The sequence below is a fragment of the Lissotriton helveticus genome, chromosome 12 (genome assembly GCF_964261635.1).
Source record: "Lissotriton helveticus chromosome 12, aLisHel1.1, whole genome shotgun sequence".
NCBI classification, from domain to species: domain Eukaryota; kingdom Metazoa; phylum Chordata; class Amphibia; order Caudata; family Salamandridae; genus Lissotriton; species Lissotriton helveticus.
The window spans coordinates 248983065-249009112 of record NC_136073.1 but is presented as its reverse complement, the minus strand read 5'-3'; the positions used below and the strand labels follow the sequence as shown (position 1 = coordinate 249009112).

The 26048-nt window shown below is 45.8% G+C and overlaps 1 protein-coding gene across 1 annotated transcript in view; it reads right to left on the bottom strand.

The window, feature by feature from the left end:
- Positions 1-1999: 1999 nt before the first annotated feature.
- Positions 2000-26048, bottom strand: part of TUBB3 (tubulin beta 3 class III) — a 42356-nt gene continuing 18307 nt past the window's right edge. The window contains exons 2-4 of the mRNA XM_078671135.1: positions 6456-6564; positions 5475-5585; positions 2000-3710 (exon numbers count right to left, since the gene is read on the bottom strand). Of these exons, the coding sequence (XP_078527261.1) occupies positions 2635-3710; positions 5475-5585; positions 6456-6564 (1296 nt within the window). The 3' untranslated portion in view covers positions 2000-2634. The remainder of the gene's footprint in view (positions 3711-5474; positions 5586-6455; positions 6565-26048) is intronic.

Here is a 26048-nt window from a genome sequence, read left to right as displayed (position 1 = left end):
TTGTGTACACCAAATCCAGCCGCCACTGCTTCCACTTCAAAGACTTAGGTAGTAGCCAGACCCTGGCTGCGCGAGACTGGATGAGACTGTTAGTACTCGCTAGGTTAGAGAGAAGCTGCTATTACTATACCTTGGGGTAATCTTTTCAGGGATGCGGAGTACTTTGCAGGGGAGCTCCCTTCCCGCCCCTTCTATGCACAGTCTCCAGGGTTCTCCAGGTCTAAAGGGCGCCACACCAAGTGAAGGAAGAATCACTACCATGAGCGCCTAAAAAACATGGCCGTTTTGGAACCTGGTGAGCTCCTCCCTAGGATTACCAAAATACCCTTAATTTCCTTTGGGAAGGGATATTGTGCCTGGCTGTGCTCGAATTAGGACCGATGTTTAATAAAAAAACTACTCTTTTAGCCGTGAGTGTCTGTGGTCATAGATAGAGTCCAGAAAGTGAGGAGGGCCACAAAACGATGGGTAAGGCTGTAAGGAACACGTGCTTTCAGTTTGGATTACCATCAGCACACCCTGACTGGAACTACAACCAAACTACAGGCCAGAGCTCGCTGCCTAAAATAGTGATGGCCAATTCATTTACTGGTAAACTTGGTTAGTCCAAGGCTTCCTTGTCTGGGTCCTTACTACAGTACTGATTAGAGAGGGAATCCGGCTCTCAGCTGGTACCAGTGACTTATCCCGCCTATGTCCTGGCACAGTGTGATGACCCTGGGAAACAGGCAGGCGTGTCCAGACTTTCATCCTGCTTCTCCCTTCAGAGCAGCAGAAGGCTCACAATATCCAGTGCAAGAGGTAGCAAATGCCTCACTTCACCCTAAATCTTAAATCTGTCAAAGGTGTCATGATTGGGCGTAGCTGGAGGTCCAAAGAAACACTTGAGCATCACATTTTGCCACCAGTAGCAGCAGCCCATCAAGAAAAAGAAAGATACACCTGCTGTGTGTAACTTCACAAGTTACTAACAGATGATCTGAGATTTCAACGTGTTTTTACTTTTTCAAACTCTGAGTCTTTGTAAACTATGCTGATCTGTGCACGCCCTGTGGAACCACCTGTTGTATCCATCCGTGTGTGTTAGTACACCATGAGTATAGTACATAAATAACACAAGTTGAACATTTTTGGCACTTTGTAGAAAGTTACTTCCCATCGTAACTGATTTTTACCAACTTTACAATAATGAATCTCTGAGTTAAAAACACCAAGGTGTCAAATGTATGTTTTGCAGGTTACATGGAGATATTTGCAGCAGTCACATAGCTGAGATTTTTTACTAGAATTGTAACTTGTGATCTGCCGGTAACACCAGGATTGCTACTGGAAAATCATCACCAAACGGAACCTTTTTGGGTAAAATACAAATCTGTGACCTACAGAACTCTCCCATGCTTTAAAATCTATGTACGATTTGAGCAGTTCTATCATGATTCACACCTGTGCCCAGAGAGTGCACAAATATCTCAATTGCAGTGAACAACAGGGTTATATGAACATTCACTCCCCTCCTCATGGTGCTGCATTTCTTGACTCTGCCCCCTTCTGCCACTGCCCCCCCATTTATTAATTTTCTGAGTATACTTATTTCATTTTCAGCACTGTCTTATTTAACATGAGGACTGCAACAATGAAGTCGGACTATGTGCTAATGCTGTTGTAAGCAGGTTGTAAAAAAATCAACAGAGGAGGAAAGGTAAGGAGAAGAAAACCAATGAAAAATGACACAAGAGGAGAAAAAAAGAAGGGGTTAAATAATCTAGAACTGCAGAAAAAGCATGTGCAAAAAATGTGATAATGACAATCAATGTAACAAAAATACAATAACGAAGAAGAAATAAAGTGGTGGTGCAAAAGAGTCAAATACCGGAGAGAAAAAAAGAAAGTAAATATAGGAAAGTAAGGCAATTAAATGTTTTGGGCTTCTTTTTCGGCTTTGTATATTTTGGACAAATAGTGGGGCTGTGAATGCTGACAATAAATGGAGACCCATACAGACAGTTTCACATTCTGGCAAGAGAATGCAACTATTTTAATATTCTGTATAATATGCAAAAAGTTTTATATAAAATAATAAATTATGTCCAAACAATATTAAACAATCATGGAAACGAGTCTGTTTTTATTCATGTATTTAAAAAATGTGTTACATTTCTGGTAGTTCCACTGCTTTAATGGAAAATCTTGAAACCTCCTCGTGCCGACGACTCCTCAGAATCGAATGTGACTTACAGGTTTTCACATTGGGCACATTGGGCTAGACTACTCCAGAAATGAATACTGCCACAAGAAATGTCTAGGTCTGACAAGCACTGGAGAGCAAAACGATATATTAAGTATCCCGCGATCGAAAAATAACAAAATGACAGAAACCATAAAAAAAAGCTTTTACTTAACTCTTTAAGTTAAAAAAGTATCTGGGACTATAGTAATTTAGGAAGTGGCTATAATTCAGTAAAAAACAGAATATTGCAACTATTGCCACGCCAAATCATAAGCGACAAGAAGCTATGGACAATGGTCAGCTAGATGAGTATAGACGACAATGGACTTCTTGGACCTGTAAGACATGAGTGAAGTTGATGCATCATGTTAAGAGATGCCTAAGACACTAGCGACAAGGGTGGGCCTTCACTTCCCGCCTTGAGCCTCTGATTCCTCCTCATCATCTTCATACATTTCACCTTCTTCTTCAGCAGTGGCGTCCTGGTACTGTTGGTACTCGGACACCAGGTCGTTCATGTTGCTCTCTGCCTCGGTGAACTCCATCTCATCCATGCCCTCGCCGGTGTACCAGTGAAGGAAGGCTTTGCGCCTGAACATGGCAGTGAATTGCTCGGAGATGCGCTTGAATAGCTCCTGGATGGCAGTACTGTTTCCGATGAAGGTGGAAGACATTTTGAGACCCCTGGGAGGGATGTCACACACTGCCACCTTCACGTTGTTCGGGATCCACTCCACAAAGTAGCTGCTATTTTTGCTTTGGATGGCCAGCATCTGTTCGTCAACTTCCTTCATGGACATGCGTCCCCGGAAGACAGTAGCGACTGTCAGGTAGCGGCCATGGCGAGGATCACATGCGGCCATCATGTTCTTGGCATCAAACATCTGTTGGGTGAGTTCAGGAACAGTCAGGGCCCGGTACTGCTGGCTTCCACGGGCTGTGAGTGGGGCAAAGCCAGGCATGAAGAAGTGGAGCCGGGGGAACGGGACCATATTGACTGCAAGCTTCCTAAGGTCAGCGTTGAGCTGACCAGGGAACCTCAATGAGGTAGTAACTCCGCTCATTGTGGCGGACACGAGGTGGTTTAGGTCACCATAGGTGGGGGTAGCGAGTTTGAGGGTCCGGAAGCAGATGTCATACAGGGCTTCATTATCAATGCAGTATGTCTCGTCTGTGTTCTCCACCAGTTGGTGAATGGAGAGTGTAGCGTTGTAGGGCTCCACCACAGTGTCGGACACCTTTGGCGACGGCACAACACTGAAAGTGTTCATGATGCGGTCAGGGTACTCTTCCCTGACTTTGCTGATCAGGAGCGTGCCCATGCCAGAACCGGTGCCGCCACCCAGGGAATGGGTCAGTTGGAATCCTTGCAGGCAGTCACAGTTCTCGCATTCTTTCCGCACCACGTCCAGGACGGAGTCCACCAGCTCGGCTCCCTCTGTGTAATGACCTTTTGCCCAGTTGTTACCAGCACCACTCTGCCCTGTGAAGTCAAGAACAAGAAACATACAACTTTAGGACTTGAATGACATGAGTTAGCTCATCAGAACAGATGAGTCCATCTAGGGCTGGAAAAAGACTTTGATTGAGTTTTCACGGCTGTACCCCAGATGTCACCTTAGGATCTTTAAAGTACATTACACAGCCCCCCCCCCCCTACCATGTGTCTTAGATGTTTTAGGGAGTGCTCTATCAGTGAAGCAACAGAAGGGCCACCTTCCTAAGGCATCATTCTCCTACAATATATTTCAGCCCTTCCGAAAAGAAAGACCTTGAATGCCCGATGGATATTCGCTTCTTTATCGAATAATAATAACAGCTATATTTACTGAGCAGTCTATCCACTGCCATCTTTTCATGGATCTACCTCTCCAACCGATTTTGCTAATAATTTATTCACCTACAATGCTATCTTGTCTTCTTGCAATTTAACTTAGTTGTGCCTCTCTCTTTGAAGTAATTGCCGCTGGGGCAAGGTCATAATTCCCTGGCAGCTAATGACCAACTCGAAAAAGGGCTATACAGGTGTACACTGATTGAAAGGATGGAGGTTGCAATGATCTTCTTTTAAATTTTGGAATTTTCCCACATGATTAATTTGCTCTGGTGTCCTGCCCGTCTCTGATGCCAGCATCATGATGGATCGAAGTGTCCTTCTGCAATTCCAGGCCCCTGCACCGCCCAACTCATGATGAGGTCTGTGTTAGTGTTTGGGTCATGTATTTCTCTGGTATCAGGTGTTCTGGACCTAGTGGGGTAGAGTTGGTCTGTCCTTAGTGAATTCTGCCTGTGATGTACCCAGTGGAAGCAAGGCTAATCCAAAACTCGATTTCTCCTATCCAGAGCCCCTCAATCTCCTCAGACGAGGAGGGCCCTGTGCTGACTAGGAGACAGGGTCTTGTGTGATGCATGTACATGTACAGGTAAATGTAAATGCGATGGGAAGTGCGGGTCTGGATTTGCTCATGGATGCATACATGTATCGTCTGTGTTACTGACGGATTTCTGGGACATGCCTGTGAGGCTTGCTGTTTACATAGCAGCGTGAGTGCTGGTAGGTGGCTAACGTGGGAGCATGTGACACATTTGTGTGATCGATCTGCCTCAACAGAAGGCTGAAAGTGAGACAAGAGAGGGAGCAAAGAGCCCAACTGCTGAGGGAAACGCAAGGCTAGTAGTAGTCCAGGAATGAAGGCCTTGTGCTTGGGGCTCCAATAACTGGATTCAAAAGGCCAGGGAAGAGATTGCTAACTGTGCACAGACACAAAGTCGAACTCTGGGCAAGACCTGAAGCGTGTACAGCCTGGTTCCAGGCTGAGGAGCACTGAGACCTGTTCTCTCATCCCATATCCTGTGATGCGAAGATCATGGGATGTGGGTCCGCTTACCTGGGTCCAGTTGAGACAGAAGGAAGAGGTTTGAATAGTAAAGATTACCACAAAATGCCCTCCACACTTAATTAGGCCAGCCCAAAGTGAATCTCCCTTTTGTTACTTGGGTTACAGCTAAAACACAAACCCGGTACCTATGAGAGATATTACCGCATTCACCTGGCCCAAACCTGGGCTGCTTCCCGCCACTAAAGAGATGCCTGTGGGAATTCAATGGCAGCCAAATAATACAAAGAGCAAGATAAGACAGGAACTAATGCTAGCAAATCCTCGGAAAAACAGACACAGCTATACCAAGAGGTGCTACTGAAGTATCCATCAGAAGGAAACCAGCGCATCTAGCTATAGATACGTACCAAAAATGAAGTTGTCCGGCCTGAAGAGGTGTCCGAAGGCCCCAGATCGTACACTGTCCATGGTTCCAGGCTCCAGGTCCACCAGGATTGCTCGAGGGACATACTTGTGAGCTGCATGGAAAAGGAATGTGTTACACCGGTGTGCACTTTAAAGGAGGGAGATAGGTCTATGTGTGCACAGTGAAGCACTGCACTGGCACAGAACTATGAAGGGTGATCTACAGGGATTTGCAAACAGATGCAATGATGGGCGAGCACCTGCCTATAAATACACGGGTACTCTCAGAAGTAAATAACTTTGCGGACGGGAGAGACATGTAGGACGAATGCGCTGGATGGTCCATACTATGTAAGTGGGAACCTAAACAAGGGGCAATGTTATGGGTTTAAGTTTCTCTGTATGAAGCAGACGTAAGCTGCATTGCCTTTACTTATCGTTTGTTAATGCCGCTCATTTAACACAACTTGACCAGTAGGTAAAGGGCGCAGCAGAACTCCATGGAATTCCACAGAGTTTTTATGCAACATCGTGGAATTCCGCGTAGTGCAACTCCATGAACTCTGCCCTCCCCTAGCGACACTTTTGTAGGCCAGGGAGGGTTAGGCGCATGATTGGGGGTTAAGACAGGTGAGATGCATCTTTCTGGGCCAGGCCAAGTGAGGAGCGCTATTGTGGGCGAAAGTAGGTGAAGAGCCCTGTAGTGGGTCAGAGTAAGTGGAAAAAGTCTTTGTGCCGCACTTTTAAGGGCCAGGGCCGGTTAGTAGCACCTCTGGCAGCAATGAATGTGAAGTTGACCTTTGGGAACCAGGGCAAGCGAGGAGCTCCTTGGAGTGTCAGGGCAGGTGAGGCGTCTCTATTTGGGCCAGGACGATGTAGAGCACATCGGTGCGGGAGGGAAAGGTGAGCTCCACATCAGACAGACAGAATAGGTGTGAGGCCGGTTGGAGGTCGAAGGAAGGGCATCAACGGACGGTACTCACAGGAGGCCTCGTTGTAGTACACGCTGATCCTCTCCAGCTGCAGGTCGGAGTCTCCTACGTAGTTTCCGGTGGGATCTATTCCGTGCTCGTCGCTGATCACCTCCCAGAACTGAGGAGCAAAACAAAAAGATACAAACAGTCATGAAAGGGCACAAGGGCCACAGACTCGACGCAGATATCTGAATGGGCGAGCTTGGCTGCAGGGAGGGGGGGGTCTCTGCTGAGCAGTGCCCACAAGGATCAGTAGCGTAGGTCCAGTAGAGCTAGGAAGCAAATGGGCCCCATGTCTGCTGTTTGAATTATAAAATACATCAGTAATCAGGCCTCAGCAGTGCTTTAAATGGGAAAAAGTAAGTGCAGTTACTCATGAGCTAGAATTGTGTTGAGTGGGCGGGGCTAAGGGTGGGGCTTAGGGTAATCCATGATGATACTTCATGGCTTCTATACTAGTACAGCACATACAAAAACACATGAGAAATGTGTTTAGATAAACAAAATAGGTTAACTCGTTACCCAGAATGAAAACCAAAAGTGATGATATGTTAACATTTTCTTGTTTTGTAAGACTTGAAGCTTTTTAATGCCATACAGTTATTTGCTGCCATTTGGCACAAACTATATATACTCGAGCGTGCACACACAAAGGAACAAGCAGGCATGCACACACAAAGCATTTCACACATTTCCTTTAACCCGTTGGCTGCTGCGGTCGGCCATTGGTCGACGGCAGCACTACCTCGCTGGTGCTGCCGTTGGCCAATGGCCGACGCGACCGCGCCCGTTTTTTAAAATGGCCGCACTGCTGCAAAAAAGCGGCAGCAGTCAACGGGTTAAAATACTTCCCAGGAGTGTCCAAATTCTCTACCTCTTTCTCTCACTTTTCTCTCTCACAAAAACATGCACACACAAGCAGACAAACATGCAGACATGAGCAGAAAATCACACAAAGACTCAGGTAAGATTAAAGCCATTTTAAACTCGTTACCTCCCATTGCTTTCTTATTTGCCGCTGTCAGAGGCCTGCTTTGATTCTTGTGTTTGCACAAATATACATGATAGTGTGAATGCGATTGACAGCACAGGGCCTGAATGGACCCTGGTCTGTCAAACAGAGTGTGATGGTGAACACCCAGAAATTATGCAAATGAGCCCATGATCAATAGTTCAGCTGGCGCTCAGCTCAGGGCTACAGAAGCTCTTTGGCTGTCAGAGACAGGTTCCACTATGACAGACTAGTGCTCACCAGCACTAGTTTCCAATGAGCCCACCTTTCATGAGTATTGGTACTCTCCTCAGCAGTAGAGAAGTGCTGGTACTCAGAGTGATAAAACTAAGAAGTGCAGGTATTCAGTACCTGTGAGTAACGGCCATTAAGACCACTGGGTTTCAGTAGGCCCCTCAGGCCTCTGGGACCCGGTGCCACTTCACCAATGGAAGCTACGCCCTTGATAAGATCATCCTACTGATGTATGCTGGTACTGCAGGCTGCAGCAGCGGCCCATCCATATGGGCTGAGGGGCCATGACCCCCACCTTTTCCCAGGCAAGTAGAGTGCCTGTCATGCTGAAAAAATGTCAGCTTGACAGACAATCTTCACGTTCAGGTCAGGCTAAATGTTCAGGCTCCAGGCTGCCAAAGCTGAACTTTACCGGGCTGAGCATTTTACAGCCCTGTGGACGTGACCTTGTCAGACTGGCAAAAGTGCCTCAAGGCCCTCCTCCTTGTGACGAGGGGTAGTGTCACTGATTGCCTCGAACATGAGTGCTTCAGTTTTAAACTCTGAAGTGCCCAGGGCTGTGTGTCAAACAGCGACACCTCATCACAGACTGGGGTGCGGTATCGAGTATCCCTGACTCCATCCCACTCTGTATAAGATTGGGACTGCTGCCTTCCCTCATTGGCTGACCTAGGGTCAGCCTGTGAGGGGAAGCAGCACTGCCAACCCTCCCAGAACCTCCAAGGCTTTCCGCTCGGAGAGTTGCAGTTAAAGTAAGTAAGTTTGATGTGTTTTTTTATGTTTGGTGCATGCGTGCGTGTATGTATGAATGTATGGGTATTTGTTAGTGAGTGTTGTGAATGGGTGTGTGTACATGTGTGAATGCATGGGTGTGAAAGAGGTGCATGTGTGGTGTGTGCCTCTCCCCCGCCACTCTCCCTGGTAATATTACCGGCCACCACTGGCAGGCTCTCTACGACGGGAGCATGAGTCTGAAAGTAGGCATAGCCCTTGAAAGAGTGTCCCAGGTACACGCATTGCCTGCTGGGATGAAAATGCTACTGGCCCAACAAGAGCCTAAAGCATCTAAAGGTAGCACGTGGAATCTGGCACAAGCAAATGCCAGTTAGTGGTAGGGCACCAGGGGGCGGGGTCTGGTGTTAGAGCACTGAGGCCAAGTTGCTGAATGCATAGGTGTCTTTTTGATCACAGTTAATTAGGAAGCTCAATCTCATACAACACGCGTAACAGGAATATGTTGTACTTAATTTCGACTGCCACAAAGGGTTACGCGATAATTATCACAAATTGTTTCTGCACCAAAATCTGCAGGTCTTAATATTTACCAGACCTGTTAAATTTCAGCAAGTTTGTCTTACTGAAGTTTAACGGATTTGTATTCACGACTCTTGTGCAAACAGACATTTGGGAAGGTGCGCTAAAAACTGGACACATTTTTGCATTGTCAATGCAATCCTTTACAGTTCCAAGTGTAATCTCAATGTCAGCAGAGTATCCATTATCGAGACAGCAGCGACTTACTGAAGATGGACTGAATTCCTCACAAAGTGTGCCCACTTCCTGTTCGAGCTGCAGGTAACATCAAGTTCAAACTCACTGCTTTCCAGCAGTGGCAGCTGGCAGGGAATGGGGGTGGCAGGCGAGGGGTACAAAAAAATAACCCACTTATCTAACGCAATGCTGTCTCTCCTCAGCTTCGGACCCGGAAGCACACATGCTCCCCTAAGCCAATCACAATGCTGCGTTGTGATTGGTCTGAGCACTGTTGTTCAGCGCTCAGATATGGACTGGAAGCCTGTGCATGTTCCTCACCAGCCAAACAGTCATGCGCACTTAGAGTGTGCTCATTACCTTCTCCATGTGACTCCAGCCCCACCCCAACCTAGCCCCTTAGCGAAGAATAATAAAATGATAATAATGCTATTATAATCATTTTATTGTACCTTTTTCCTGCTCTGAGAGCAGTGGGGCAATGCTCCTCCGTCTTGGTGTAGGAGCCGCCACGGCTTTCCATCATTTTCCAATTAGAACAACCTCTCCCAAACCTTCAGAGAAAGTTGTCCCGACCCCATCTGAAGCCTTCACTCCACCAACTACCCCCTGTCTCTGAATCTATGTGCTGCGGCAGCCCATGCCCCAAATCTGGACTCAACATCCTTTGAAAGTAGGGGTTCTCCATTTTAATAAGCTTATCTTCGGAGACTCCCTAGAAATTTGTGTGTACCACGAAGAGGCGCTAGTATTGAAGTTGAAGAAGGACAGTGCCAGTGAAGGGAGTCAGCCAGACTGCTGCGCGGATAGCTCATCCATACCACTTTTTAATGAGAAGACACTGAATTCTTCAAATTCAAATTTTCAAATTCAAAAAATAGCTTTATTCGGTATTTTGACAAAAAACCATAAAAGCATACAAAGTACAAACATAGACAGACTAAATAGCTTTTCTCATTAAAAAACTTCTTACAAAAATACATATCATGAAGACAAAACAGATGAAGTTCATTAAAATACGTAAAAATTTCTAAAAATTAATTAAAAGACTCTTGGAATTCATATAGTCTGCTGTATTACGTATTATCTGATGTAATAAGGTACACTATAATACGATTTTACAATTTTTTGTTTGTCCATAGAGTCCTAATCATTTCCCATGGTTCCTCTACACTTTACGGTAAAAGTCAAAAATGTTATCGCTGTCACTATGGTAAGTTCATCTTGCATCATGTACAGTCTGACCAGTGCAGTTTTACAGGTTCTCACACCCCAGGACTTTAACAATGGTAACAGATATCTTTTTCTCCCCCACTGGTAATACTTGCAAAAGAAAATGCAATGTAAATTTGACTGTTTGGATAGGTCATCGCACGGGCATTTTTCCAAATTAGCAGACCAATCATTCGGGGCAGGAAATGATATTAACATGTAAAATGACTCCGTCCTCATTCGAGTCAGGAGCATTCTGTGATAACACGAGTAGATTGGGGCTAAATAAGCGTGGAGGCCTGTACCATGTAGGATGTTACGATGGGCTACTATGGTGGACTTATGCCCATCTAGGTACCATCTCCGTTCCTCCAGTAAGTCAAGGCATGCCACTTTTAAAGCTTTTTTTGCTATTTGTGAACATGATGTGGGATTTAAGTAGAGATCTGGTTTACCAATAGAAAACAAAAACTTTTTCACGTAGGCTAACCATGGCTGCTTACTAGAAGCGGAATGGTTTAAACAGTCTTGAATTACTTCCCTGTTGAAACCTGTATCATCACATGTCCAGATCTTAAACCACAACATCACTGGCGCTATCTTTATCAGGTCGGTGATATGGACTCTATCCAGTTCGTTGTGGCAAACGGTAGTAGACGTGGAGCGGGGGACTGATAATAAGTACCTCAGGAAAGCATTTTCCACTGTCTGAATTTGTGTACAATCTGCTAAACCCCAAATGCCGGCCCCATATACAGCGGTGGACACACATTTGGCTGCGTAAATCTTAAGTAATATGTCTACAGGTTTCCTGCCCAGTCTCTTAGCAAATTGTTTAAGAGCACCTATCGTGCGAGAAAAGGCCAGGTTCCGGGAGGTTATTGCTGTTGACCATGTACCCCTGTTGTTAAATATGATGCCTAGGTAAGAAAAAGTTTTGGTCATGGCTATCTTAGTGTTATTAACGAAGGTTTTACAATCTGGTATATTTTTCCTCAGAGTACATGACATTGTGAATGTTTTTCCCTCGTTTATTTTTAAGCCTCTCGTGGTCATAAAGGTTGAGAATCCTGTTAGTGCTTTCTGGAGACCCAACTGCGTGCGAGCCATGATCACGGCATCGTCAGCATATAATAATAGTGGTACTGAGGTGCCATTTATTTTGGGGTAATCCACTTCAAGGTCTTTTAAAAAGTCTGCTATCTCATTAATATATAGATTAAAAAGGAATGGCGCAAGGATGCAGCCCTGTCGAACACCCTTTGCTATAGGGAATTTTTTAGTTCGCTCACCATTTTTGCCGTATCTGACCGTGGCACCTGCGTCTCTATATAATTCCTGTATAAAGTATAGAATATTTTTATCTATCCCCAATTTAACCAAGGTTTTCCATAGCACACTATGGTCTAGACAATCAAAAGCCGAGGTTAGGTCGACGAATGTTAGGAACAGATTCCCTTTTTTCCTTCCAATATACTTATCTGTTATTAAGGCCAGGTTTAAACCCTGCTCTACAGTGCCTACGCCAGTTTTAAAACCATACTGTAATTTTGATAGGATCCCTTTGCTCTTAGACCAGGTTTGCAATCTAGTTAGCAATACTCTGCCTGCCACTTTCATCAGTGTATCTAGCAAGGAAATAGGGCGATAGCATTTTGGGTCCTGTCTATCCCCTTTTTTAAATATAGGAATTACTATGGCTTCATGCCATGTGTCAGGGAAACCCATTTTGCTATACGCATTTATTACATTTGCTAATAGGGGAGCCCACAGATCTACATTATCTTTAAATAAATCAATGGGGACTCCATCTGGGCCGGGGGCTTTTAAATTTGCGCTCTGGGAAATTGCTAGTTCGACCTCTGGGGGGGTAATGACTATATTTAAAGGGAAACTATCTTGCATCGCTGGCTGATCCCCCTGCCTATTGTTAGAATCATATTCTGGGGTCAGGGTTGTTAGGTCTTTTTTATATAGGGAAGTAAAATAATCAACCCAGGCGTCTTCCATTATGGCTATCTCCATCGAATCAGCCTTGCTGTCCGTGGAGAAGAAGGGGGCATTAATTTCTTTCCAGAAAGAAATATTATCCCTTACGGCGCTTGCCTTTACTAGAGCTTCCCAGGCCTGGTTTTTCAATTCGTCCTGTCTATCGCGTAGGGTCTGTTTATAGACTCGCCTGGCCTCCTTAATCAAATTAGTATCTTTAGGGACTGTCTTTAATGCCTGTAACAGATCTTTATGTGCTTTGGAACAGGCGGAGTTAAACCAACCATGTACTCTCTTTGCTGTCCCTATCTTTAGTTTTTTTGTTAACTTATCATTTATGGTGGCAGTTATCCTTCCATAAGCCTCTATAATTGACTGAGGGTTAATATTAAATTCTAGGCAGATCGTAAATTGCTTCAATTCTTTCTGGACTAAATCCTTCAAAAAAATTGTAGCATCGATTTTTGCCCATTTTATGGCATATCCGTTCTTTCTTGCCAGTGACACTGAGTGACCGTGAAGAATACTAGGTATGCTTGACACAGGGCTCTCAGTCTTCCCGACAGAAATAGTGGTACTAATCGGAAAGGGATCACTTAATGCCAGATCTTCCGTGTTAAACTCCTCCAAACAGCCCTGATTCCTGTTGGACACTAGGATGTAATCAATTACAGTGCCTGACCCTCGACCAAAAAAGGTTGTCTGGAAAGCTGCAGAAGGCTCGCATAATTCGTTAGCAAACCCCATGTCCCAATCATGCATTAATTGGTTTAGCATGTTACCCATAATGGAGTGTTCAAAGTGTGTGGTCGGGTCCCCTCTTAAGTTATGAATGCCACAATTTTTTGTGGCACTATAAGGACATAGATGGCAATTATAATCGCCTACTAATAAAATACAGTCTGCGTCCTGGCCACCCCTCATGAGCATTGTAGTGAGCTCCGCTATTAAAGCTTTGGGATCTACTTTTGGCACGTTGATGTATATGTTAACCACGAAAAGGGACCACCCCTTTACTTTGACCAAAAGTCCTTGCATTGATCTAGCCACCTCTACTTTGGGTCCGCTTGCCCTATATGTAGACAGTTTTGTATTACACAAATTGGAGGCGAAGATACACAAACCCCCCGACCCTCTGCCTCGATTACCCTGTATCGACGGGATATAGAAGGTGCTAAAGCCCTCAATGTGAGTCTCCTCCTGGTCCCAGCATTCCTGTAAGCATATTATATCCTGTTTTTCCATAAAGGATAGGAATGACTGGGCCCTTGCTTTATTGTTCAGCCCTGCGATATTCCAGGAAGTTATTTTTAGGGTGAATTTATGTTGACTGTCTTCTGATGCCAGTGTCTGAGGGATTAACCTCTCAGCACCCTCTATATTGTGTTCTACCTCCCTATGAGTTTGTATGGTGTTCCGCAGGATTATGGGAGTAAGCGGTGTTTCCCCTATTGGGGAGTCGAGTGTGTTCCCTAATGGCAGGATATTAGCAATGGTAATCTGATGTTCATTTTTATAGGTCTCAACTGGGTTACCTAGATTAATCCCTTTCTGTTTTGTTACCTTTATTGGTCAATCGACCATGTCCAAACAGTCGTACCTGTTCCTTGTGGGGGCCCCCCTCCAATAGTCAGGGTGTGAGTTTTCTCTTCTCAGTGGCCAGGGACGATTATCCCACCCCCTATTCCAGTGGTTGTTACTATTCCTATTTCTGTTTCTGTTATAGTGCCCCACCTGTGTCCAAGGCCAGTCCTGGACTTCCTCCCAACTATTAGCGTCGCCATAATTAAGGGTGTTTAGAGGTGGGTAGAAGAAGGAGAGACGCTGTACGTCGACCCCCCCCCTTTTTTCTAAAGCTGGCCATGAGGAAATATAATCAGCTGTAGCGGGATCCTCACAATTAAGTACAATACAATCGCCCTGTAAACTTTTTTTGGTATCGCCAATCCAGAACACTCTTCTCATTGAAATAATTCTGCTATGATTAGATGGATGGAGAGGTCTGTTTTGGCTCAACCACTGCAGTACCTTGTTGCGCAGAGACCAAGGGGGTTCGTCCGTACCATCTGCCAGCTCGGTGACCCCAGTAAGTATGACAGTGTATGGGGTCGCCTCGGGCGGCAGATGTATCGGACGCCTGTACCTTGGGCCTTTCCTCTCATTGGCTTGTGGCTGGGGTGGTTGGACTTTTTGTGATGTCTGTGGAGTATCTTTCTGCTTCGCTGCTTGGCTGTTTGACTCCAAAGGAGCCGGGGTTTTTTGAGGATTATCTGTGATGCCTTTTCGTTTTTCAATCCCTTTTGTTGGGGCAGATATTGAGGTAGTTTGATTGTTTTGCCTGTCGTTTTTTTGAGCTTCAGAGTTTACAACTCTTTCGAGCGGCTGGCGCTTGGGCCGAGTAACTGGTAAAGACGGGGGTTGGGCCGAGTTATTTGTGTCTTTCGCGATCCCCAGGCCCTTGGCAGGTGTACCCAGTGTTGTCTGTTTGAAAGCTGGGGTATTTAATTTAGCTAATTGCTTCTCAATAATCATGATGCTCTTTTCCAAAGGTTGCAGATGGTGTTTTAGCAACAACCCCATACTTTTTGTGATGAAATCATGTAATGTTACACATGCGGTGCATGGTTTCTGTGTGCCACCCCCGAGGGCTTGATTCTCTGTCAGCTCTTGGAGACCAGCGTCATGTAGGGTCAATATACAATCCGCACCACTATTGGAAGGGATTAGTTGATCTGACAAGGTTGTATCAATAGTTGGGTTGAGGGAGGTCATGTTGTTATGCAGAGCTGATATGGTCTCATGTGAGGTCGTCTCTGTATTTTGCCTCTTAGCTATGGCACCCTCCCGCTTGCCCGTAGAATTAGAATCTACGATATCCACCTCATTATGGGAAAATTGTAGGTCTGGTGTTTTTTCCAAATCCTCACTGGAGTTAGACCCCAGTGAGAGTTGGGTGGCAGATAGATCGACAAAATTTGGAACCGTGTGTATTAATGCGTTCGTGTTGTCAACTTGCTTAAGCAGTGGGATAATAGGTCCCTGTTGAGTAGGAGTTTGTGCAGAAGCCAGGGGCCCCATGGACGATCTTCTTGCAACCTCCAGTTCATGGGATACCCTACGTTCTAGGATGAGTATACTTTTGTCTATGACTTTGTGGGTCTTAGTAATGAATAAGTCTAAAGGGCCAGTGATATCGGTTAGGCTAGAGGCCTTTTTACTTCTAGTGCGCTTATTCATGGTTAATTGCGTCAAGTACAACAAAATTAATAATAAATGCGGGTCAAGTGTATTGTCAACATTCAACAATGGATCACAGATAGAAGTAGCGGGCAGAAAATGTGATTATAAATACCGTGGCCCAGTCCAGTCCTGCTCAGTCTGGGACGGGCTGAAACGGGCCCGCCCTTGGCCCGGGCTTTGCCCGGCGTCCCGCTCGCGTCCCGCGAGGCGGGGCGGACGCTGGATTTATGCGCCTCCTGGCACGGCTTGGTACGTTGCAGCCCGCTTGGGCTGATGGGGCTTGTAGTCTCCTGCCCCGCACTCCACTCGGCGGCTCGGCTGGACCAGCGAGCGGCGGGAGGCGGGCAGGGTATGCAGAGGCTGAGGCTGGTAAGTCTTTACCCCAAAAAGGCGTCTGTAGTGTGGCAAGGCTCTCTTTTCCCGTAGCGATTCCACGCTTGTCAGGGCGGACGCTGGATTTATGCGCCTCCTGGCGCGGCTTGGTACGTTGCAGCCCGCTTGGGCTGATGGGGCTTGTAGTCTCCTGCCCCGCACTCCACTCGGCGGCTCGGCTGGACCAGCGAGCGGCGGGAGGCGGGCAGGGTATGCAGAGGCTGAGGCTGGTAAGTCTTTACCCCAAAAAGGCGTCTGTAGTGTGGCAAGGCTCTCTTTTCCCGTAGCGATTCACAGTACTGAATTCTTAATTAACAAGCAAAATCCTTTCCCAAACTGATATAATGTTGGCCTTTTATAACCTTGTATTTCTTCTGCAGGCCTCTTTTGTATTTGCCTTATTTTGTAAGATATTGTACTTGAATGCATATAATTCAAGAGGAGCGTATCGCTCACTGCGAAACATAGTAAAAACCGTCTGTGTTAACACAGAAAAAATGGTACCGTCATTTAACTATGTTTTAAGAATTGTGTAGCTTTGCATCAAATGTGTGCATGTGTATGCAATGTTTAAAGTGCTCTGACATCGACTTTGATTTGGTACACCTCTGCCTCTCTACCACTCTCTGGCTGATACCAAATCTTTCTGCTATGGACACCAAAACATCTTTTCAAGCACTTCCCTCTTTTCTATCCAATCAATCCAAATATCAGGCGCCCCTGTCCACCACTGCCAATAACCACCTAAATCTTCGGTTACTAATCAACCTCAATTGATCCATACCTATTCAAAACAGTAGAGTAAAAGCATGAGCTCGAAGACCTCAAACTTAACAAATTTACCATAACTAATGCTACAAGGAGACAGGGAATTACACTTTACTAATCTACTGCCTAATTACATCTAACCTTGAGTTCTGGAGTGGTTTGCACCACACAGGAGTGGGGGACTCAATTTGAGCTAGCCATTATAATGGAGAAATAGTTTGGTGGAAATGAATTGCCGTTTGTGCTGAACTGGATTAGTTCTACCAAAAGGAGCAATATATAGTGCTGAAGCCTGATCATTCTGTGTGAAGGAACTACCCTTAATGCTAAAGGAGGAAATAACTCTTTCTAAAGGAGCTAGCCAAGGTTCTGAGGAATGATAGCTCTATACAAAAGAACTAACCAAGGTGTCCAGGAATGCTAGTGCTATACAAAAGAGTTATCCGTGGTGCTGAATAGCGCCTTTCAAAGGAGACAACTTTGGTGCTAATGAGCAATGGTTGAGTGTCAACGAGCAAGCCTTGGTGCTGACCTACACGAGCCATCTCAAGTTTTGACAAGTGAGAGTTCTGTGTAAAGGAGCTATCCATGATGCGGAAGGAGAAAGCGTTGTCCAAATGAGCTATCCAAGGTGCTAAATAGTAACAGATCGGAGTGAAAGACCTACCCCTGGTGAGTGTTTAAGGTTATTTCTATATGTAGAAGTTAGTCAAAGTTCTAAACAAAGGTTTGTTCTGCAGAAAGGAGCTGGCCAAGGCGCTGAAGAGAAATGACGCTTTCCAGGGGAGCTGGCCAAGGTGCTGAAGAGGAATGACGCTTTCCAGGGGAGCTGGCCAAGGTGCTGAAGAGGAATGACGCAATCTAGGGGGGCTGGCCAAGGTGCTGAAGAGGAATGACGCTTTCCAAGGGAGCTGGCCAAGGTAAAGGGCGAACGTTTAGAGTAAAGGAACTTGCCTTGGTGAGGAACAGGTATATTTCTACCCAAACGAGCAATCTAAAATGCTGACAACCGATAGTTACTGGTGAAGAAGTTAGCCATGGCCCCGAAAAGTGCTAGTTCCCCTCAAAGGAGATAGACAAGTTACTGAAAACAGATAGCTCTAGCCAACGAAGCTTCAGCTCGATAGAAAGCAGTATTACATATTCCGAAAGGTGAAAATCCGAATTGTATTATGTGAGGATTGTCACGAAAATACAGCTTCGCACAGAAGCAATCTTTGGCTAGACATGCTGCTGACAGTAGGAAAAAACAAAGCTTGTTTCCAATGCAATGGCTCAAATAAACTTGATGGTTTTTAGTATGGCAGTAGCAAGTACACCTGTCTGCCCAGTAAACTAAACTTCACTAAAAGGAACAGTATGTTGCAATGCTAAACCAAATACCCACTGAACATCTCCCTGTTATAGATGCACAACCATAACCCCATGTACTGCTCATGACTTCACACACGATGACTTAGATGACAACACTGATGTCATCACAGGCGACACCGTGTTTCACCCAAAATGCAATGGGTTCTATTCTAGGCTGTAAACAGGAAGCAAAGACTGTCCTTGCACACTGAGTAAAGTGTGGGACGTTGCTGAGTCCAGGGCCCACTTTCACATCAACAAGCAAGCTCTGTAACCCTCTGCTGAACACGCCCCTATAAATTCTGTGAGAATGACTCTCAGCTAAACCAGTGTGTTCAGGCCTTGGCCAGTGTTCAGTTCTTGCTTTGCAACCAGATCCCTGTTCTTAGCTCCTACTCCCAGAACCTGCTGGACATGGCCTACAAGAGTGTCCAGTGGTCTCTAGGTGCAAGGACTGGATTTTGGTCACATTGTTATGTGAGACCCGTCCTCCACTAGCCCACTGGGCATGGCCTTCAGCTGTGTCCACTAAGCAGCACACGCAGGCCATGCAGTCAAGGCCAACGCGTAAAACTTCTCCCATGCCTCACTACAGTGCTCCTTTGGCTAGTAACTTCTGGGCACAGGGATTGGCTTTCAGCAGGACCTTCCAGGGATTGGCCTTGACTCCAAAGCAACTTGCCGCTTTATTGTGGAATTCGATTTTGTGATTTGTGATGCCATCGGTGACCTCGTGGTTGAGATTATGAGCACAGTTTTTGGTTTGGGGGAGTTTGAAATTTAAATTCCACAGTTTTTTCGGTTTTACATTGTAACTATAGTGGGCCATCAACTACTGTTTTTCTTAAGGAGATTTCAGTTACTATTTGTTATAACAATTGTTATTTTGTCATCTGAGTAAACGCCCATACTTTCATTTTAACATATATTTTTGCATAAATTGTTTATAGATATACTTTGAACATATATTTATTAATTTTATAACGTGTTAATGTAGGTGTACAATTATCTGAATGCATGTGTATAAATGTCTGAATGAAATCTAAATTATGAACATAGTTTCTATTGCTTTCTCTTTCTTTCACTTCCTAAATCCCTCCTACAATTTATACGCTCACACTCTGAGTCACTTGACATAGCAGTTTTGGAAGTGGCTAACATGTATATATCCTTTTTTCTATCAAATGAGAACTTCGCCTGCACCATCCTCACCCCTTGCCACAGTCATTTTATGCATAATCTTGTTTTCAGGGGACCTATTTCATTGTTTTGTGGTTGTCCCAATAAACCCAGGCTAATCTGGCGCTTCCACAGTGGTGTTCGAAATTGGATGCCCCTTGCATGGTGCACAGTTGTATTCCCTTGCCCGGAGAGCCCAGCTGTGAGTATCTAGTATTTTGATTTTGTTCCCAACCTCACACTAATCTCGAGTGTGTCTGGGGGCCTAGGGGTGTCCTTTGACAAGAGTGAGGTCCTTGACCTGGAGGGGCATATCAAGCATGCCATCGTTTGTTTCACTGTGAAATACTGTCCCTGTAATTGGTTTAGCAAATAGAGTGGTAGTGTTTTGTGAATCAGTACTTTTGGCCAGACTTTTTAATCTGTGTCACTGGAGTAGAGGCCTTCTGCCCTCTTGTACGGGATCTGTACTTATGTGCTAACCCAAGTCCTCACACTAACATCACAGCGCACGTTATGAGTGTCTGTTATGTGTGTAGCCTGTCAGGTGCATCCGTTCTGTGTATGAGTGAACAAGAATGCATGAGTCCTGTGGGTTCCATTTGGAAGGGACTGGCCTGCCCATGTTTACGGGATGGAGATGGGGTTGCTTTCAGAGACAGTAGAAGTGTATTGCTGACACATTCCTGAAGATGGAGGGAGGAGACACATACACTGAAATAGGGGGAAATGGAGACAGGGCTCCTTTAGATATATGATTACGTTCTCTTGCTGATCGGTGTTGCTGATTTTTCTTCCTGAGAACTGCCATTTGAGGGATGGTGGGGGTGAAGGGTGGGACTGCTGTCTCTGGTGTTGAGAGTGTGAAGGGTCCTTAAGGTGTGGCTGTTGATAATCAGGTGTAGAAATCTCACACCTCTTTGAACCTCTGTTGTGAGGGCCCTAAACTGGTCTCAGCTTTCCTGTGAGGAGCATCACTCTACACAAAGGCTGTGTCTGGAGAATAGCCTGAAGATGACACACGAAAGAAGAAGCACCAGTTTGGAGAGAGCTGATAGAGAATCCACACCCCTTCTGCTTTGACTGCATAACATAGAAGTGTTAGCTGCAGACCCACTTTTTGCTCCAGTTCCAAGTTTAATTTGACCCAGGAAGAGAGTGCAACAGACTGTTCCGCTGTGATCCTTAAGTGATGCCAAGATGCCTGCGCCGCTGTACTGTCCTGAAATTGTGCCCGAGCAGGCTGTGCCGCTGCCATCCTGAAGTGGTGTCTGAGTGGCCTGGACTGTGGCACTGACCTGAAATTTGACTAACGCACTGTGCTCATGTGATCCTGAAGATGTAGCCGAGCAGACTGTGCAGCTGTGACCCTGTGCTTAAGTGGACTGTGCCCCTGCAACAGACTGGAGTGTGCCTGTGCAGAGTAGCTGCTATGACAACTGACTGCACTTTGTGATGACTGCTAACCCTGCACTGTAATCTGAGCTGGGAGTGCGCTGCCTGCAGAACAGTGCTTTGAGGCAGGCCCGTCACTTCTTATGCCCCGGTACATTACTCAACTCACCCGAAGCCCAGAACCGGGACTGTGACCAGCCGGAGACCTGCACTGACGCTGGAGTCTGCAAACCTGCACAGACTCTGGGTGACAGCCTCTGCTGCAGCTCCCAGTGAATTTGACCTGAGTCTGAGGCTCTCACATTCGGAGCGACCCCTCTCAGAAGAGGGAGAGCCAGATGTGTGCTCTAGGTCCCTGCCATGAACAGTATGAAGCTCCTCAGTGATTAGCAAACTGTTAGGACCATTAAGAGCAACTGAGCACATGCACTCTAAGGGGGCAGGGGGTAGTACTGCACCAGTGTCTGATACCTGCAGCTGTCCACAGACAGACTTGAATCTGTGAATATTGGAGAGAGTGGGCTGAGGAAGTAAAGCAACAGATGTCAGATCCCTGGGTACAGAGGCCACAAGCCAGTGAAATGTCTGTAACTCTATGCTGTAGTGTGTAGTATTGTGTTTTCTGTGTATTAAGGTAGTTTATTTTTATAAGACAAGAACTGGGTTGGACATTCAATTTTTTGCACCGCTGGCTGACTGTTGAGTGCTGAGCTTGAAGCACCCCCACACTAACTCCCTGAGAAGCCTGTGTCTGCTCTTCATCGCTACCCATGACAGGCAAGTGCTGAAGGTGTTGTACTTGGCCCAGTTTGCAGAGCCATAGTAGGGTGGACCCTGGACATAAGAGGTGAATAGCTCCAGCCCCAATTGTTCAAGTGCAGTAGACGATGCTTGCCCTGTGGCTCCACAAACGGTCTGACAAATGGCATATACGATATACCATATAGAGAACACAGTGGATATCTGTGACTATGCCCTATGGTTCACTTGTGTAGGCCCTTCATTTGGTCTTTGCTAGGTCTCACCTGCGTTTGCCGTTCCTAACATTAGTTAAGACAAGTGCGAACGATGATGGATTATAAACTGCAAATGTAGGGTTTATTGGAAATTCGAACCCAAATAAACTATTTTGATGTAGGCACGGATCACCTAAAAAGGTGCCTGCACTCTACATTTTAGGAAGCCCTCGCTGTTCCCCCCTTATTTTCACTTTAACGATGAGGAGAAGCAATGAGAGCCAATGATGACCTAAAATGGATGGTGCGAGATGACTAGAGGTCAGTCCTACCTTCTCCTTTTAACCTCTCACCAAATGCATGCTGTGAGTTGTAGTCCTGTGAATGGTGATCCTTTAGACCCTAAACTCTGGGTTCTTGGACTCAAAACGTTACCCTTGTCTCTCCATTTCTAAATCTTCTTCACTGTCCTTTCCAATATTCATGATTAATTTTTTTGGCAGCCTAAATACCTGAAAAATGAACTGGACAGTGGTTTAGGAAGAGGGAATGGACAGAGGGGGCTTCTTGGTGCATGTGTAGGGTCTTAAGATCTCATGGTGCTTGCTTCTTTTAAAACCACCTTTATTAAGTGATTCTACGTCATAAGGGACACCATCCCACAGTCTTGGGTTTTTATTTAACAACCTAATGCACTCTGGATGTTGTAGTCTGGGCTCACAAACCACCTAGACTAAGATAGCTGCTTACAATAGACCAGTGGTTTTTAACCTGTAGTCTGGGGACCCCTGGGGGTCCGCAAAGCCTACTCAGGGGGTTTGTGACTGCTTAAAAAATTAAATAATATGAATTGATTAATAAAATGTATAAAAATAAAGAAGCAATCTGTAAAACTGAACATTGTAAAACGTTTTTTAAATGTGAAGGAATTTGTAATTGAAGGCAAAAAAATTAAGTTAGTCTCCTCTGATTGGGAGGAGTGCAGGTGCATCAAACAGAATATAGTATGGACAATAAGTGGGCTCTATTGAATTTAGAAAAAAATCCAATCTTCCCATGAAAACGTTTCTTTTTTTATATTTGTTTGTGAATTAAATGAAATGTTCCATCATTGGTGTATTTGTTTGATGGGTGCTTATTTCTGTACCCGGCTTACAGTAATGATTCAGTAGGAGTCCCCAAATTCCAGTAATGATTAAGTGGGGTCCACAGCCGTCAAAAGGTTAAGAATCACTGCAATAGCCTGTATAAGGATAGCCAATCACTGGATGAGTGGTGTCCCAGATAAGAGGAAGTCATACTGACATTGTCCCCTGTGGCAGCCTGTCGTAGCCAGTACCAGCAATGTTATTGTTGACAACATTTGTATAGTGTATTAATACCATTTGTGTTAGAGTCCGGGCTCACCCTGTCCATTTTGTTTCAGGATGAAGTATGTATATGTGGCTGCAAGTGTGTGTGAATGCAGTGTGACCAATAAGGATAGTGTTTTGTGTTATCTGTGAAGTTCTCAGCGGTGAGTTGATGGAAGATGGAAGACTTGATGGAAGACTGTCATGTTCATATGTATTGTCACTCAATATTCAGGGGGATTCTACAAGATCCTATAGGGTGTGTTTTAATGTCAAAGGCCGGTCTTTATAAAAGCTTGCGTGCAGAAGCAAGTGTTATCTAACTCCCACCTGTCTTAGTGAATGGGTTTAGTCTCCCAAGATGCCAAGTCTCCAGTTCAGGTAGTAAAGACCAGTGTTAGGTGTGCTGTGGCGACAAATGTTAAAGATGAGTAAATAGTACTCTAATTGTAAAAAGACGAGTGCTGCAGGAAAGGTCACCACGCCTCGCTGCCGCAGAAGGCCTGTAACTGGAGGGTGCAGTGTGTCTCTGCCAATGAGGCAATGGCACCCACAAAGTCTTAGGTAGGAATTGGACCAATGTTTGCTCTAGAGGCCAGTCAGCTTCTATGGTCTGGGAGGATGTGATCTAGCTACAGTCAGCTGTTTGCCACTTTAACAACTCCTTTGTCTTCAGATGGTTGCTTCCTTGTTCTGACTTTCTATGGTGGTTTTCTGCCTGAGGGCCAATAATTCAAGGGACAGTGGACATTAGAGAGTCGTAAGTCAGGGTTCTATTTCAGGCAATCCAACGTCCTTCCTCCATTCACATGAAAGGTGGACTGACCTTGAGGAGAGTACGTTTAGCCGGCCAGATGAACCTACGAGAAGAGGGGTGGAAAATGCCAAGAGTTGTAGTACAGGGCTGCCTAGGGATACCTGTCAAAGGCAGTTCTTCTTGGCGAACAAGGCATGCCCAACAATGCTTTGTAGCCGAAAGGCAGCTGCGAGAGAGGGCTGCCTGGGATTGCTGCAAGGCTGAGGAACACCAATGACGCTGAACGCAATCAGCCTACAAACGTGATGCATTGAACAAATGGCTCACTCTGGAAAAAATCTTTACACTACCAGGTGTGCCTGGGACCAGACTTAAGCACCACTCCCTCCAGGTAGATGGATTCTTGATACCCATCATAACCATGCAAATTAGCTATGACAACATCATCGTGGAGTCCCAGGAAAGTCACGATCTTCTGCCAACCTTAACCCATCCATTTTCAACACTCATCTTCTTATGTGCATTTTGAACACCCTATCACCAAGACATTCTATGAAGATGGTCCTCCATGCCTTAGTGGGGTAAACCAAATTCTTCTAAAACAGAACTTACTACCAGTAGAGATCTTTCTGAGAAGTAGAGTTGTGTGCCTTCTATTTATTAATACCGACTAACACCCCCACATTCAACCTCCTCCCATGGAACACACTCCCAAAACACCACTCATTTCCCATGCGATGGGCTGGTAGAAATTTCACTTTATGGAAAATGTATTTATTTATTTGTGTATTTTATAAAGCGCGCAGCGGCCCCAACGGGGCATCCCGGCGCTGAAAACTCTGACAACAGGAGGAATTAGGTCGGGGAACCAGACTAGGAGGAAAAGAAATGGGTTTTCAGGGATTTGCGGAATGCTGGTTCTGCTTGGCAGGTGCGAAGAGCTAGCGGGAGCTTGTTCCAGTGTTGAGTGGCACAGACCTCGAAGGTTTTTCCGCCTGCACGGAAACGTTTAAATCGGGGAGTTTCCAGGAAAAGTAGGGAGTTGGAGGGTAGTGCCCTGGATTTGACGTATGGGCGTAGGGTGTTTTTCAGATGGGCCGACCCGTTGCCTTTAGATGCACGGAAGGCCAGCGTCATTGCTTTGAAGACGCATCTTTTCGCGATGGGTAGCCAGTGAAGTTTACGGAGATGTGGAGAGATATGATGTCTGGCAGGGATTCTCTCCACCAGCGTCTGTAGTTTGTAACACAGGCCAGCTGTGATACCAAGGTAGAGGGCATTGGCATAATCAAGATGGGAAATGATTAATGCCTGGATCACAGTCTTACGGCAGTCTTCCGGCAGATAGTTAATGAGCCGTTTAATTGTTCTGATTTTGGCGAAGCAGGAGGCTGCTACTGTTTGTACCTGGGTGTTGAAGCTGAGATGGTTGTCCCAGCGTACTCCTAGGTTTCTCACCGAGTCTTTGGGCGTGGGGGCTTGGCACAGGTCTTCGGGCCACCACAGACTAGAATCCAGGGGAGATGGCGAGTTAAAAAACAGGATCTCCGTTTTTCCTGCGTTGAGACGGAGGGAATTGGCGTCCATCCAATTAGAGATATCTCTAAGGCAGGATTTCAGTGGATCGAAAGCAGAGGCGGAGGGGGTGTCGAACGTAAAAAGTAGCTGAATGTCATCGGCATAGGATGTGCATTTAATCCCAGTCTGAGCAATCAGCTTGGCCAAGGGGGTAAAATAAACATTAAACAAAAGCGGGCTAAGGGAAGAGCCTTGTGGGACTCCCCATTTGAGCGGTCTGGCAGAGGAGGTGAAGGGAGGGGTAAAAACTTGCTGTGTGCGGTCGGACAGGTAGGAAGATAGCCATTTCAGCACAGAACCACCCAGCCCTAAGTCCTCCAGCCTTCTCAGCAGGATCTTGTGAGAGACGGTGTCAAATGCTGCTGAGAGATCCAGCAGCACTAACACCGCCCTCGACCCTCGGTCAAGCGTCCATCTCACAGAGTCGGCCTTTTCAATAAGGGCCGACTCCGTGCTGTGGCCCGACCTGAAGCCATGCTGGGAGTCATGGAGAAGCCCATTGGACTCGATGAAGTTCGCCAATTGAGAGTGAGCCAGCTTTTCCAGGATCTTAGCTGGGACAGGCAGAAGGGAAATGGGCCTGTAGTTGCTGGGAAGGTCGGGGTCCAAATTGGGCTTCTTCAGAATGGGGACTAAGGAGGCATGTTTCCATTAGGAAGGGAAGCTTCCTGTTCTGAGGGAGTCGTTCCAGATGTGATTTAGATAGGGGTTGAG